Source organism: Papilio xuthus, unplaced genomic scaffold, assembly GCF_000836235.2.
Source record: "Papilio xuthus unplaced genomic scaffold, Pxut_1.1 DF826923.1, whole genome shotgun sequence".
Lineage (NCBI taxonomy): Eukaryota > Metazoa > Arthropoda > Insecta > Lepidoptera > Papilionidae > Papilio > Papilio xuthus.
Window position 1 is genome coordinate 1,395,503 of NW_013531726.1, and position 16,776 is coordinate 1,412,278.

Genomic DNA, 16,776 nt, shown 5'->3' on the forward strand with positions numbered 1-16,776 from the left:
CTGGAGACTACATACGCGCGAAATTAAAAAAATCTTAATAAGTAGCCGATGTGTTTTCCAGACTATCCTCTACATCTATGGCAAATTTTATCCAGATCCGTTTTGAAGATACATTCAAACAATACATCCATCTAAACATTCGCATTTATAATCTATATATATAAAAGAAAGTCGTGTTAGTTACACTATTTATAACACAAGAACGGCTTTACCGATATGGCTGCATATTGGTGATTGGTGGATACTATTTATTCTCTTTTTTATTTTTATTTTTACTTACTAATATTATAAATGCAAATGTTTAGATGGATGTGATGTGGATGGATGGATGGGCGTTTGAAGATATCTCTACAACGGCTGAACGGATTTCGATTAATTTGGCATACGTATAGAACATAGTCTGAAAGAACACATAGCCTACACTAATTAAGTTATTTTATATATCCACGCGGACGGAGTCGCGGGCGACAGCTAGTATTAGTTTAATTTAGCGATATCAATTTCATATACGAAATTAATTGAAAGAAAATAACAAAAAAAATGTTACTTCACGTTATTTTCAATTGGTTACTATCAGAAGAAACATTTTTTTTTAATTCAAACATTTTCATCAATGTAACGTAAACATCACGGACATTATCAAAAACATTTTAATTAAAAACCACCGTTGTAAGTAGTAAATGAAAACATTCGTTGAAATGAAATTAATACAGAAAATCAAATATATTCCGCGTTTGACGGCAATTTATTATTTTATTAGTTTTCAAATATTGTGTTATGTTTACGCAAATAAAAATAATGGTATAAATACTGGGATGAATAATGGTAAGACTAAAATTATTTATCATTCAGAATTAAACTTATATAAAAAGGCTAAACACTCACGTATATTAGTCCGGTGGCGGTACCGACTAGTTTCGAGTCCAACGGGGGCCTTTCGTCAGGGTGAGTTGGACTGGTATTATTTCGCGGACGCGGCCCGTCGCCCACTGAGAATTACTTAAGTACTTATTGGTTGGTAGTAGTTGCCCATGACTTTGGTAGCGCGGAATAAAAAAACGTGTAATAGATATAGAGTTTATCATTTGGGGCTTCCCAATAGTGAAATAATTTTCAAATCGATTCCGTAGTTTCGAAGCCATGTCAATGCAAACAAAGCTGTCCTCTTTAAAATATTAGTATTGACGACAATATTTTGATATCTTGAATTTAATTAAATTTAATTCGTATGGTATAATTAAATTGAAATACGTATTTCTAATAGAGTGGACAAATATGGGTATTATTTTAAGGATATCCGTCAATATCTATCTATCTATCTATATAGCTATCTCTCACTAAATCGTCAAAAGCACCTCTAATCGTGTCAAACGAAACTGTAAAACTAGTGAAGTTTTGTGAATGTACAGCTTGGTTCATAATGTCCCGTCCATCGAACAGTACGAGAACTTAAGTGCTACGCTTAGAAAACTAATCTCTATTTTATTACAGGTACATACTATGTACAACAATATCCTCTACAACAACCAGAAGAACCACCACCTGAAGGTCAAGAACAGGAGAACCCTGCACCGGAAAATCAGGAAGGAACCGAACACAATCAGAACGAGGGGGCACAGAATATTGAATCTATTCATATACCAGACCAAGAAAATAATAAAATTGTAGCAATTCCTGACGACCATTACACATTCGTGGCGTTGATAGAGTAATATTTTGAACTCATTGTTATTATATTAATAACAACTAGCACAACCAGAATAACACTTGATTTTAATATTCGGGAAGAGATTGACATTGATGTCTTATGGGTACTTAACGAAAGAGGCAGGGTTATGAAGTTCTACTCTATTACGAACCTAAGTTCTTAAGTATTATCGTCTCATAGCCACTACAAACAAAGCTTTCTAATATTATTAATAAAGAGAAAGCAACTGAATCGAATTAAACTAAAATTAATAACGTTTTAGGATAATGTTTACGGATGAGTGGAGGAGGAACTGCACGGGCGCAATAATACATGATTATGTCGTTATTAGTGCAGCACATTGCTTGTAAGTTATATTAAAACATAATATAAACCTTTATCATCATTATCATCAGCTCACTATATGTCCCCACCGAGGGGCTCGGAGCTTACCCTAAGTTTAGGGTGACTATGCCTTAGCCAACCACGATGGCCAAGTGCTGGTTGGTTGACTTAAAACCTTAGAAGACTTAAATTAGAGGACGAGTGCTAGTAATATATAATAGTAAAGCCTAGGAATTTATAATGGAAAGGAATATATATTATTGTAGTAGTTGGCGTGATTTTTATCCATTCTTTTCAGAATAAGTTTTTAGAATCAAAGGCTTGAGGATTTATAGTTTTTTACTTTGAAGGTTTACTTGTTTTTGGCCAGGTGAAGTTTCTTTTTATTTAATTACTGACATTCTTTTAGTGAATTGAAAAAGGTCGAAAGAAACGAAGCTACTAAGTTGCAACCTGAGCTGACAGGATCGTTTGTCATCATTGGATCTAAGAATATGTTCGAATCTGGTTACGAACAGTATTTACCAATAGAAAGAGTATTGATACATCCAGATTACAGAGCCATACAGGCGGACTTAGCGTTAGTTTACACTTTTGCTGGTATGATGTCAGATAAACCAGGAAATATTATACCGTTAGCGGATGGAAATGCTTTTACATCTGTCCATACGAAAATTAGCGTGCTAAATTGGAATCAGTTTATTAAAAACAAAGTAAGTATTTTTAGATATTATTAGTTAGAATCCTTTGGCACGAATGGCGCGTTTTCGTTACAAAGTCATGTGTCAGAATGATTAGTGAGGGGACATAAACGTTGACATTTTAATAAAGATAGTGTTGTACCAATACATCGGAACATTGTCGGAATTTCTTCCTAACGGTATGGATATTTAAACTAGCTGAAGTAGTTGAAATAATTCTACGAACTTTGACTTTGCTGATTCGAGTTACAATTGAAATACAAATTGTAAACCTGAGCCATATGGAAGCCAAATAAAAGACACTTCTGTACTTAGACCCTTTATAGATTACAAATTATGAAGATACAAAGTACTTCTCTTTAAGTAGAATTTGAGATAGGTATTCAAATTATTTTGTTTTAATACTTTATTTTTAGGTGAAAAAGACCACAACAACTACGACTACAGAAAGTTTTTCCGATAGCTGCTCCGATTCTACTGAAGATGAGGTAACTTAAAAGATTTATTAGAAGTACTTATTAAGCCCTCAACTAAGTCCGAACGTAATAAAAAATAACTTAATAAGTAGCGTATTTATTCTTTAAGACCACGTTCTACTTCTATGCCAAATTTCAACATGATTCTTTGAGCTGTGCAGGAGATACTTTCAAACAAACATCCATCCATCTACCTAAACTTTCGCATTTATAATATTAGTAAGATTAGTAATATCTATTTCAGGAGGGGTATTATTATAAGAAAATGAGGCATTTACGTATGACTGCAAGGATTTTACTCTCTTCTGAAGATGAATCGGTTAGTGAAATTACACTATTAAATGAAGTCTTTGTTAGCATCGATATAATTACTCATAACTAAATGCATTTTTTTGTCTATATGTCTGTTCTGTCTTTGGCTATTTATTTTTAATTCTAAACTAACGAAGACGGTAGAATTAAATTTAAATTAGTTTTGTTTGTTTTCCAGTCCACGACGAAAAATGAACATAAGGTACGTTTAGTTAAGTAATGTTTGAAATTTACAAAGCTAAGATGACGTCTCTATTAAGTTAAAATTTTAAAATGTAATTACTATCATTATTAAAGTCATTTCTAAGATGTATCATTATTATAATATATTAAAAATGAAACAACATTGCAGCACAGTTCATTGAACATGGACGAATACATTATCTTTGAAGGGGATGAATGTAAAAGTATTTTGGCGAAAGTTAAACGGACTATCGGTAAGAGACTGAATCGTAATTTGTTTTATATATAGTATGAGAAGGCAAACAAGCAAACAGCCACCTGATTCGCTAAAATAGAGAAGTGATCCCTGCCCATTTGTCTATTCCCAATTACTGATGCAGTCTACCTCTGATATATAAGAAATCTGATAATTTTATACAAATTATTGTATTTCACAGATGAATACAAGACCATATGCTATATAAGGAAAAGACCAACGAAGGTACAGGTAAGTGAAATTGAAAATAATTTTTTATTTGCTTATAATTTCCAATATTAAACAGGTAAATGAAAGACAGAAAGCATTCATTAAAATTTTCATATCTTCATCAAAAATAATGGTAATCTGTGAAAAATGTAAACACAAGTAAAGTGAAATTGTTTCAATGAAAAGTGAACACTTCAATGATTACTTTAGTATTTTATTGACATTTTCAAGGGTCATTCGGGAGCTATATCTATACATCGCAACCATTTGGTAGCGATTGCGGCGAGTGAGGTGACGAATTCAACACACCATGTCATTATTGGCAACAAGATTAGCTGCTACTGTAACTGGATTGCAGAAAATCTACCGTGAGTAATCAAATGTAAAAACATATTGCGCGTTTCCACGGTATCTTAGTACTGCAGACAACGTATATATCATCAGTTCACTATACATCCTCACTGAGGGGCTCGGAGCCTACCCTAAGTTAGGGGTAACTAGGCCATAGTCAATCATGTTGGCCCAGTGCGGGTTGGTTGACTTCAAGCATATCTTTAATTTTCTTCGCAGAAATATGCAGGTTACATCACGATGTTTTCCGTAAGAACTTCGGATAAAAGTCAAGTGCTTTAACCCCTGAGCCACCGACGCTCTCGGATAGACAATGTGTATCGTGGAAACCGCATCCTATTTTGTTTATTCGTTTTTGTATCCGTCTGATATTGATCTGTGTAAATTACGGCAGAATTTCCAGCTGAATATTGATTCAAATTTTCCATTTCCAAGTACGAGGTACTAATACTAAATACTTGGAAGTACGGGGTAATAAAGTAGATACTTAAATTTGAACTTATGGCTATTTCTAGAGTTCAACACGTGTCGATTATTTAAAGGAACTCTAGCTTTTGGTAAGCGTGTTAATAACCATTTATATATTTGTTTTATTTTTAGGGGTGGTGGAAATGAATTAAATTGTTGCGCAAGTTGCTGTGAGTCGGCATCAGATCCGAAGTTAGATTTTTTTAAATGATAACATAAAATATATAAAATTATATAAACAGTGAGTAAATGCTTATTTATGTACACATTCCTTCACATTTGGAAAATTATTATATATAAGCAGTATACATACAATAATGTTAGAGAGAAAAAACGTTAACGTTAAAAAGCTAGAAAACAAGAGCACTGTTCTACTACGCAAATGCCATCTCTCTATCTTACTCTTACTAATATTATAATATAAATACAAATGTTTGGATGGATGGATGTTTGTTTGAAGGTATCACCAGAACGGCTGCAGGGGACTAGCAGAAATTTGGCATAGATGTAGAACACAGTCTAGAAGAACACAAAGGCAACTAATTAGGTTTTTTTTCATGCCACGCGGACGGATTCGCGTGCGAGAACTAGTAATTCTTTTAAAGTAATAGAAATGGAAATAGTAAACCAGCAACAAGATTCGTTTAAAATAAATTGGAAGTAAAGCCACTTGTTTTGCTTTGTAAACCTTGGTTGCTATTTAGTTGTTAATTTTACGAGAAACAGAGGATTTTAGAGTAATTCCTTTATACTTTAAGTCTTATTTCTTTTGTTGTATGAAATGATTCCCATCTCTTGTTACGATGGCATCATTATTTAGTGGAAAACACCCTAAAGCTTATGAATAATTATTCAAATAAACAAATATACTAGTAAAATACTAAAATCTACTTTAATATACCAAATGTAAAAGCGACGGTTTTTCCAAATTGGCTGACATGTTTATTAATCCGCCAGTTTCCAACTAAAGCTTGAGAAACTTGTTCTATGAGCTAATTAAAAATAATAACAATTTTTAAACAAACTTTTTGGTTACATTATTCGCCTTATTACGACCCAAGTTGATACAAGCTCACATTTAACTTTAATAATATTATTTTCAGAGTTTATTTCAAAAAACTACTTTTATCTGTTTTATCTTTGGTTTTATTTACATAATAACGGCTATTTAAGGTCTGACTAATCTCCTGTTTTATTTTATTTAAACGTTGCCCCCATTCTACGACCTTTCGGCCATGATTTGAAGTTTTATTTAGCAACCATCCGTATTGTAAGCGATCCTTCCACCTTAAATACGAGTGTTACATTTGACACACATAAGACTGTTGACTATATGTTAGTATAAAAGGAATGTATCTCTTAAAAGTTAAAATACACAGCTATTTTAAAGCGTAGAGCAGTTTTAGCGCTCTACAGCGAGGAATTTTTAAGCTTGAAGCGTTCTCGGAGCACTTTGTTCCGTTCGCGATGCCATTCCGGCTACTTAGTAGCCACTTGCACCACCTTTAGTGGCATTCAAGTGCATTCGTTGCACATTTAACACCACGATAACATTTTTAATGAGCTCTTATTTTATGTTTTAACTTATAATACAGTAAATTTAGGAAAAAATCGACTTATTCGCATTAACTATATCACAATTAACTAAAATGATTTAATGTATCGATGTTTTTTATCCTTTACTTTCTTGTCTTCTTACTATTTTACTAATGTTGTAAATCAGCAAGATTGAATAGATGAATTGTTAGAAGGTATCTTCAGTACGGATCAAAGGATCTCGATGAAATTTGGCACAGATATAGAACATAGTCTGGAAGAACTAATAGGCTAATAATACTTTTAATGCCACACGGACAGAGTCGCGGGAAACACCTATAATATTATTTATACAAAAATTTATATGGATGGATGGTTGTTTGTTAAAATCTCCAGAACGGCTCAACAGATTTTGATGAAATTTGGCAAAGTTGTAATACGTAGTCTGGTAGAACCCATAGACTAATAACTAAGTTCTTCTAATTCCTCGCTAATGAAGACGCATGCAAAAGCTATACAAAAAATATCATCACAAAAAGTTGGTAATGCAAAAGCGTTTTACTATTTAATTATCTCTTATTTGTATTTCATTGGAATAATTTTAATTCTCGAATAAAATATGTTTTTAATAGCGTTTTGATGTTCATTGAATGAATTATTCTACGTTTCACATTGAACATTGGAACACAATACACTCAGTAATTCGTCCGAAATGAAAAGAGTTCCAGTTTCGTGTTTTTTTAACTGCAAATGAATACAAATGCGGACCATTTTATTTCTATTTTTAAAATGCTTGGCGGTTTTTAATTAAAATTTCCACAGATAAAAAGAGACTGGTATAATTAAAAAGTATTTAAATAAACAATTTTATTTTAATTACTTACAATTGATTTAAAATGCTGGACACACAAAGTGTAGTATTAAACTTTTTATTTGGGTCCAATAAAATATTTAAGAGTTTTAATTTTTTTTTTGCAATTATTGATAAAAAAGCTTATTGTTTGTGTTTTCCCTGTACGTTTTCCTAATTGATTGATTAGATCTTTATGTTATAACTAGCTGTCGGCCGCGACGCCGCCTGTGCGGAATAAAACTAACATTTTAAGTGACCTATGTGTTTTTCCAGACTATGTTCTATATGTATGCCAAATGTTCAGCGGTTCTGGAGCTACGTTCAAACAAACATCCATCTAAACATTCGCTTTTGTAATATTAGTAAGAAGTAAGATATGGTGTTTTAATGCTTTTCTTTCTTAAAAACTGTCATTTGATACTATTTTAGTTTACAGAACTAATTAAAGTTCTTCCTTATGAAATGAAATATAATTTTTATAAATACAAATTTGATTATTAACTTTTTTCTGTGAACTGTACGTTTATGTTAATTGAGTTTTGGTCATTGAATTCTCTTCGCTTTACATTAAACATCGTAACAATACACCCAGTAATCTGTTTAATTGGAACTCGAACCACTTTTAGTAGTATTGGAATATCGTGTTATTTTAAATTAAATAGAAATAACATTTATTTGTATTTAAATTTTCAGAAATAAATTCTCGTTATTGGTTTAACTTTTTAAATTTAAAATAGCTTTTGATTTATGGTTTTAAATTGAAATTAAAAAGTATTTTATGCGTGCAAAATTACTATAAAGAATACTAACCGTGGGTTTCTGAGACTAAAATTCCCGTTTAAAATATGTTTTGTCTAGGATAATAATGACGATAAGTGTTATGCAGAGATTTTGGATTCAGAAATCCACGGTAAGTAAATAAATATCCTTATAAATTAATTTATAAATTCGATTAATTAATTTATTATTAAATACATCTCGTAAATATTGTTTTTTTAATGAAAATTCGAACTAACTTTATCATATCTCACGTTTTCTACGTAGTAGTGTAGAACTTTGTTACTTTAAAACATTCGTAGCCTGTATTAAATCTAAGCAAGTAACATCTGTATTCAAATTGCAGGTAAAATGTGCGCAAAAATTATGACCTAAATGATAAGAGTGCAATGCAGACTTTACTAGAACATTTAAAATGTTCTTTCATAAAATGCAACGAACATTTTTAAATTCTTTTGATTATGCGTATTTTCAAAAGGTATAGAATTTAAAAACCAAAACTATATTATCTTTTGTAATGTTTAGTTGTTCATGAACGTATGTATACCTACAAACTACAAATACATAAAGACGTTATGACCAAGTATTCTGTACATTGAAATCCCTTTCGTATAGTTGCCGTAAACTTTATCAAAGTTTAGATACGGTATCCGCATTACTTCTCAAGTTTCCACGTCTACGGTAGTCTTGGACTAGTTGTCGTGCGGTTTAATGCGCTATCTTATTACTCATCTATTGTATCAGATAGGAGTATTTTAATTTTTAACCTGATTAATATCTGAACTGTAATTGCAGAGTAATGGTTTTAGTTCTACTAGCGCCCTTGCCGATTTTTTGAGCTTTAAGAGGAACAAGGTTATTTGAGACTGTGGGTCGCACCAGTGGCGCCCCTTTCTGACCACCGTCGTGTGCGGTCGTCCAACTGCATCCTGTCACTGTCTTCATATTGTGATCACAACTGAGTTAATGGTTTGTACTTATGTACACTCCTAATAAGAAAAACTTACTGTCAAAGATCACATCTTTACGTTCATCTCTACTTACAATATGTTGTATTTATCAGCCGCATATATTATCATGTTATATATTTGTTAACATTTTAACGTTTTACAGACTAAAAATAATTGTATTTATTAGTCTATTTCACGTCCGTCCAAAAAAAGTTTAGCAATAATTTAACATCAAGATATTATTTAGTCTCTAGTCTTGAATTAGCACACAGTGAATGGAGACTGTAACTGTTTTCTTAACGAAAAGTAACTCTCAGTATCTGTCACACTGATTCTATTTTACGTCTTGGACGTGGTCTTAAAAGTAAAATACTTTGTACCGTATTCAGTTGTCTTAGAAATAAACCTCGTAAGTACGCAGAGATCGTCAATTATTCTCAAGGACACAATAGGATAAAGAATCAATATAAAATTAATTGTAAAAAAAATATATATTTTAGTTTGCAAGTATTCGAATAGTGATAGGTATAAGAAATAATAATACTTTAAATCTTTAAAATTATATTTCGCATAAAAAATATCAATTTTGTTAATAAAACAATTTCATCAGAAATGATATTATAAAAATTTACGCCGTGTCTACGAACAATGCATGTTTTTTATAACTAATCTTTAATATAGTCTTGTCTTATTTTATTTAGTTTATTAATTATTGTATAGAATTATTTACTAAAAAAAATACAAACGTATTCAGAACAAAAGTTTTCTTGTAAGGTAAAAGGAATATAGATTTTCATGGACATCGAAAATCACAATATTTTATTGAGTAAACGAATTTATCAAGCAATTGGAATCAGTAAAATACATAAATGATATAATCAAAGCTTAAATTAAAAGACAAATTCCACTATAATTGTAAATAATATCAACCTATCCTACTCCTAAAATAATATAAAAATTTAATAAAATTTGCGCAATCTCAAAAAGCTAAAAAAAGCAAAGCAAAGACTTAAGGCAGTGAATACATAAATTTAAAATTGTGATATCATGTAATAAAGAGATCAAATAAATGAGATTTGAAACTTAAATAAAACTGGTTTTTAAGGAAATGTTACATTTGAGGTAATAATCATAACAAACAAATTTAAAAGAGAAAAAAAAGCAAAAAAATTGTAAAAGAAAATTTTTGCTTCGTACATAAAATTTAACTACAGTCTTTTACATAGTAATAATATAAGCATATAAAAAAATTGTCCTAAAAGGTTTGAGATGTTTTTTTTATTTTTCAATATTAATCTGGAAAAATGTTGTATTTGTGAATTAAAAAAATAAAACTTATATTAAGCAAGAGTTTACATATTAAGAATAAATAAAAAATCTAGATAAATTATAATTATAAAAATACTAATATAAAACCGTAACCTTAATGCACTTGCGATATCTAAAATAATATTGAAAAGGCGTTTAATAGTAGTGAATACAAAAGGAATACAATTTCTTTGAATTGAAAAATAATCATAAAAAAACATAAGAAATGCGGCAAGAATCAAGCAAATATTTAAATAACATAAAATCAAATAATACATAAATACAAGAACTTATAGTAATTATTAATTATAAATGTGTTTATTAATAAATCACAAAATCACAAATATATAGTAAAATAAAGTAGAAACAAATAAAAATTATGAATTTATTCTATCTAATTTTATTATTTTTCTACCCTAATAAATCTACAATAAGTTGAATTAAAAAAATCGTTATATCAAGTTTTCACGTTTGAAAAATATACTTTTTACATAAAACCTTATTTACAACTAACCGTGGGTTTCTGAGACCAAAATCTTTATATAAAACAGAGATAACAATATGTTTTTAAATGAAAATATTAGTTCTAGAAACCCACAGTAAATCGTTATAAATACCGGTTTATATAAATACACGAAAGTGGCATTTACTAACGTATTTACTATGATTTAGTATATTTTACTTAAATTGAATAATAACATAAAAAGTATATGGAATCTATATCCTGAGAAATAATTACTATTAAATACGTAAAATAAAATATACATTAAATTTTTTATAACTCATCTAACGTTTTACCCAATCGGCGAATCGGCTCAAAAAAAAATATTTATGTTCTAATTTTACTAACATTAAGAATACTAAAAGAAATCAAACACACTTAAGAACAATAACATTATTAGTTGAATTATTAAAAAATACTGTGAAAATTAAAAATATTTTTTAATCTATGTATACTATAATAATGAAAGTAAAAAGGGTAAAAAAAAGAAAATGCAGTGTAAATGAGACGGATTAACGAGTATTTCTTAATTATTAGTGTTAGTATTTTTTTAAACTAACATTTTATAATAATACTAAATTACATTAAAACTAGTATTGTCAGCCATTATTCTCCCGCTGCATTTGTAACGACCCTTACGTGGCAACACCATAGACCATAGACAATCCCGCCATTTTTTGTGATGAAAACCATAAACATTTAAATGTTACAATTTACGAACAAAATATATTTATCAATACGATGTAGTACATTTTAGATTTTAAATCACGATATTAATAGTCAGAACTATCACAAATAAACATGTCATAATGTATGTTCTATACATAATACATCTGAAGCTAACTAATTTAAGGCTACAACATCAGATCTGAACACATATTTTAGAATATCAAATTTATATTAAAATTTTATAATATTTCAACCATTCTTAACATACGTACAGACTGCAAAAAAAATAGATTATATTAAATTTATTTTTTTACAAACAACATTATTCAAATTGTCTTACTCTGAAGATATTTTCATAAAAACAATGGATGAAATGTTTATTACATAACAAATAGCAGTCTGTATAATCATTATTCATGTAATTTTAATTAATTTTGTGCGATAATTGATTTTAATTTAATAACACAATACACTAACATCGAGACATCGGTGACATTGGCCCAATCCGATGAGGGATAGCCATAAACAAGAAACAGAACAGAACACTAACATCGATAAATTCTTTTACAAAACAACAACACTCATAACATTTGATAGTAAAAGAGAATAAAGTTGTTTGTAGATTTGAATGCCATAGGAAAGGAAAGTTTACAGTTAAATCCATTGCTAATCAAATATTTGTAAGGAACTTGAGTATTACTAGTTGCATATATAATTTAAATAATAGTTTGCAATAAAGGAACAAGCTTTTAGTATCAACATCACTAGTTTTCATAAATCTTGAGTTATATATATCTAATATATAATATACTATATACTACAATATATATAATTTTAGCATCAACTATGCAAGCTTAAATCAATTACAAATATCGATATCAACATTTCGCAGCACTATAAATATTTAACAGTTCATAACTTTTATTGTATTCGATTGGTGTTTAATGCGGTCACATCACTCAAGTATCGATATAACCGATATCGACAATCGATGTATTCGATATCGATTATCGATGTGTCGGTAAGTCACAAGGGTCCTGCGTAGAGCAGCCGGTAGGGGTCGCTGTGTCGCGGCGCGCGTCACACGGCAGCAGGAGAGGCCGAATGTCAGTGCCATTTCGCTTTCTGCGCGAATATGTCAGCTCGGAGATTCTGAGCGAAGCAAATGCCCAAAATCTATGAAATATAAAGAAATAATTCAACAACTAAGAAAATTAAATTAAAACTGGAAAAAATATATTATAAGGGTAGGTAGAGTTGGTGGCTGAACAAGCAAGTCGCTTCATATTTATAAATTTGCTTTAAAATTGTTTATCATAAGAAAACTGTGTGTAAAAATGTAAATTTAACAGTGGTAGAGCTCGCTTTAAAATCTTCGCACGAATTGGCCCGGCTCGCCCGGTTACCACGACCACACAGAAGACAGGCGTCAAGAAGCAATTCCGCGCTTCGTCTGATGAGTGTGCGTCTTGGAGGCGTAATTTAATCCTCTTTCCCTTCCCACCCTTTTTCTTATAAGGAAAGGATGGGAAGTGGAAGTGGACTTTTCGGATGAGAGAAGGAAAGGGAAAATATTTTCTTTCTGTTCATCCTCTCATGAGTCTATAGGCGACGGTCACTTCGCTATTTAAGGGATTTCAAGCCGTCCGCTCGTTTGCCACCTTATGATATAAAAAAATATGTAGATTAAAAAGCTTATGTATTTAAATAAAAGCATAATCTAAACACAAATATTTCTAATCTAACGGTGAAGGTGTAACTACAGTACATAACTTACTTGTGCAAAAGCGGTACAAACAGCGGAAGTGGCTACAATCAAAAGGTTGCGGTCAAACCACTCCTCCGCAGCCTCTAAGCAGCCTTTGTCATATATTATTTTAGCAATGTCAAAACTCTAAAACAAAACAAACAAAATGTAAACTACCACATCAAACATCACTCTTATTACATTACCTAAATATTATTTAATAATAATTCCGTACCAAAACCAATAAACACCAAAGCTTTGCCAAAACAGATTTACTTCTCACGGAGCCAATACTACAAATGTCAATTTAAAATGTTTCAAAAAGGCAGCGAACACTTTCGGAAACACTATTTAATCTGTGGCAGAATGTAAACTAGCAACACACATAACTATCAAAGTGACGTTATATAGACACGTGCAGCGGTGGCTCGATCTACGAGTTGCGCGTACGCATGTTTGAACCTTAATGGCAAGAGGGGTGACAACAGCCGCGGCGACGACTGCGAAGTGTCGGAGCAGCCAGTCTTCGCCCGCCACCAGGCAACCGCGCTCGTATATCACGTGCTCGCTTACATGCTGTTGTATACCAACATTTACAAAAACTTACAGACCCTAAAGATTCTAAGATTTCGTTGAGAACAATTTACCGTAAGACAATCGAGACAGTTATATAGTTTTTGACTATAAATAAAGGAATCAAATGGAACAAAAATAATCGAGTTTAGATTATAAGAAATAAGATAGTATATTCTGAAATGCCCCAGATCGTTGAATACAATATGGTTTGTTACTTCTTTGTACCTATTTCCGTATCTAAATATATTGTTTATCTGATAAATATAACTGAAAACACTCTTTGCTCAAAAACCTTCTTGAGTCGCAACTCAATACAAGAAATATTGTACTTACATAAGTAGGCTTTCTCACATCATAACCGCACTGTTTATTCTTAATGATGATATCCTGAGGCTTACTCCGACAACAGCTGAAGGGCACGCCGCAAGCCTCGCGCGAGCCCACAGCTCCGCTCGAGCAATTGAAGTATGCATTACGGTCCCAATCCCGGGGACCCTCTACACCACAGCATTGGAGCTGACAAATAAACAACATGACAACATGTAGAGACATTTTAAAGACTTATCTCTACTTCTCTCTCTCATATCATCATAAGCTGATAACTTAGAGAGATAGAAAACAAAAACTACGATAATAAGTTTTATGTGAATCTTTCCACAGTGCTAAATCATAGACAACTAATATAAAAAAGTTATCTCACCCATTCTCCTTGTATCCAATCAATTAGATTCTGTTGGTCAGGATCCTCTCTATAATGTGTTATAAACGATTGGAATCCACTGGTAGCTTGTTGTTTGATCTGAAATTAAAAATAATACACAATTAATCACTACTATGATTTAAATTAAAAAAAAACATAAAAATTAAGAAATTAACTTACCCAATCTTTAAACACGAAAAATAAAATTCCAGTAGTCATTTCAGCTAATAACAATAAAGCTAAAAATACTGCATACTGAAAACAAAAAAAATCTGAATGAGTAGGAAATTAGGACACAGAAAAACAATCTCAATTTTATATATTTATCCTCTGTCCATTACCCATTATGTTAGCTACAAGTCTGACTAATAAGCATTAGTCATTTAACATAATGTGGCTTAATAATTTGCAGCATTTTGAAGTACAAAACTTTTAAATTATACTCACACAAGCTAAAAGGCATGTGTTCTCACGTAAGGCACCAACACAACCCGTAAAGCCAATAATAAAGGTTATTGTACCTGTAAATACATAAATATTGTAATTTATTCAACTATTACAATTAGCATTTTCTAAATAATGATATGGGGATGATAAAAAGATATTAAAAGCTATATGTCATTGTAATAACTTCTCATTGTCTAATAAAAACTGCGGTATAAGGGTTTCTGGAATTCTTCAGTGAGCTGGGTTGGCTGGAGTGATCATGGCTGGATGACATGGAGTTGCAGAAACCATAGACTCCTACCAGTATTAGCATTTTTTATGTGGTTAGTTACTTAAGCTACATATTTTAAACAGGAATTTCAATATTTTCAAATTACTAAAATATTAATACAGATGTTCACTTACCAACACATATAAGTATAAACGCTGGGTCTAGCGCTATATTTGTTAATCTTGAGAGATTGTTAAATGTATCTTTTTCCATCCATGCCCATATACCAACTGCTAATACTATGAGACCCATAAACTGAAAAATATAAGTAATTTCTTTTATAACTATTATCATTATGTGTTGAACTTTGATTTTAAGATAGTTAATTAAAAAAATAACAAATCAATATAGGAAAAAAAATATTTCTAAAACAGAATTGACTAGGTCATTAGACCTGTAATAACATGAAATTCTACTACCAGGAAAGTAGTCTTTAATATATTTCTAAGTAATTAAATTCCCAATTTAATTGTGATTATCTTAAATCGCAGTTGCATAGTGTAATTTTTTTTGTGCATGATGTATTTTAAATTTATACATTAATTTAATTCTACTTTTATATCGTTTTTAAAGTTATTAGGAACAAAAAAGTCAAAACAAAGGCCAATTGACTCTTTATATTATTGAAATCAAATCACCTTTTATAACTTCGAAAATAAAACATTTTAATAGAAACAAATATTCACAAAGCTAGTAATAAGATAGTTCACACGCAATGGAAGCCTTGAATTAAAACCTTTGTTCGTGCCTCTATCATTTTTAAATTAGAACTTTTAAAACAATATTTCTAAAAATGTGTTCTATGTCATTACCGTTAACTTAATAATTATATTTAATGTTTAACTTACCCAGAATAGCACATTAACACCAAATATAACATATTTCAAACAACAGCTGACTTCGCTGGTATCACGTCGATATTTTCTTATTCCAGGCATCTTTATTCATGCTAGGCTTAACTATTTTTATCAAAACAAATGAAGATTTCACTAGGAACAACTACATTTGTTTAAATTAGGTCGAATTATTTACGAAGATTGATAACAAGTAGGACAAAAGCCTAACCACTGGATGGAATCTAGTGTACTGTCACCAGCGAGCCACAACCAATCACAATCACCTAAGAATTATACGTAGCATTATTGTAATGAAATGTGATTCGATATCAATACGTAGAAATGCTATAGCGCCATGTATAATAATAGGCTGACTCGGTTACAATAATTAAATTTTCTGTATTTCTAATCTAATGTTTTATAAAAGCTAATTTTCATCAGATTCACAAAAAAAGTTTGACATTTTACAACAATTTATTGAACATGGCAATACTATTATGAAGGTCACAAATTGCCAGGTTAAAGTTTAAAAAACAACACATTTTTGACATTACAAATATGAACATAAGAAAAATTTCAAATACATACCAGTTAAATCGGTTCATAATTTCGCTA

General features: G+C 30.8%; 2 protein-coding genes across 3 annotated transcripts; one reads left to right on the forward strand and one right to left on the reverse strand.

The window, feature by feature from the left end:
- The first annotated feature begins 737 nt into the window (after window positions 1-737).
- Window positions 738-5,216, forward strand: LOC106122438 (uncharacterized). Its single transcript, XM_013318389.1, has 11 exons — window positions 738-825; window positions 1,492-1,708; window positions 1,971-2,054; window positions 2,442-2,745; window positions 3,150-3,221; window positions 3,454-3,528; window positions 3,700-3,723; window positions 3,874-3,958; window positions 4,142-4,191; window positions 4,402-4,538; window positions 5,122-5,216. Exons 1-11 carry the CDS (start codon window positions 816-818, stop codon window positions 5,198-5,200), a joined length of 1,137 nt encoding a protein of 378 aa, XP_013173843.1. The 5' UTR covers window positions 738-815; the 3' UTR covers window positions 5,201-5,216.
- Window positions 5,217-11,932: 6,716 nt separating this feature from the next.
- Tsp26A (Tetraspanin 26A) lies at window positions 11,933-16,614 on the reverse strand. 2 transcript variants are annotated; one of them, XM_013318324.1, is made up of 9 exons: window positions 16,174-16,614; window positions 15,460-15,580; window positions 15,055-15,128; window positions 14,788-14,862; window positions 14,608-14,706; window positions 14,241-14,423; window positions 13,794-13,907; window positions 13,362-13,478; window positions 11,933-12,760 (listed from the first exon to the last, which is right to left on the reverse strand). In XM_013318324.1, the coding sequence occupies exons 1-9, from the start codon at window positions 16,261-16,263 to the stop codon at window positions 12,692-12,694; spliced, it is 942 nt and encodes a 313-aa protein (XP_013173778.1). In that variant the 5' UTR covers window positions 16,264-16,614; the 3' UTR covers window positions 11,933-12,691. The 2 variants fall into 2 exon arrangements, with proteins under 2 accessions (XP_013173778.1, XP_013173777.1); XM_013318323.1 differs by lacking the exon at window positions 13,794-13,907.
- Window positions 16,615-16,776: the final 162 nt, after the last annotated feature.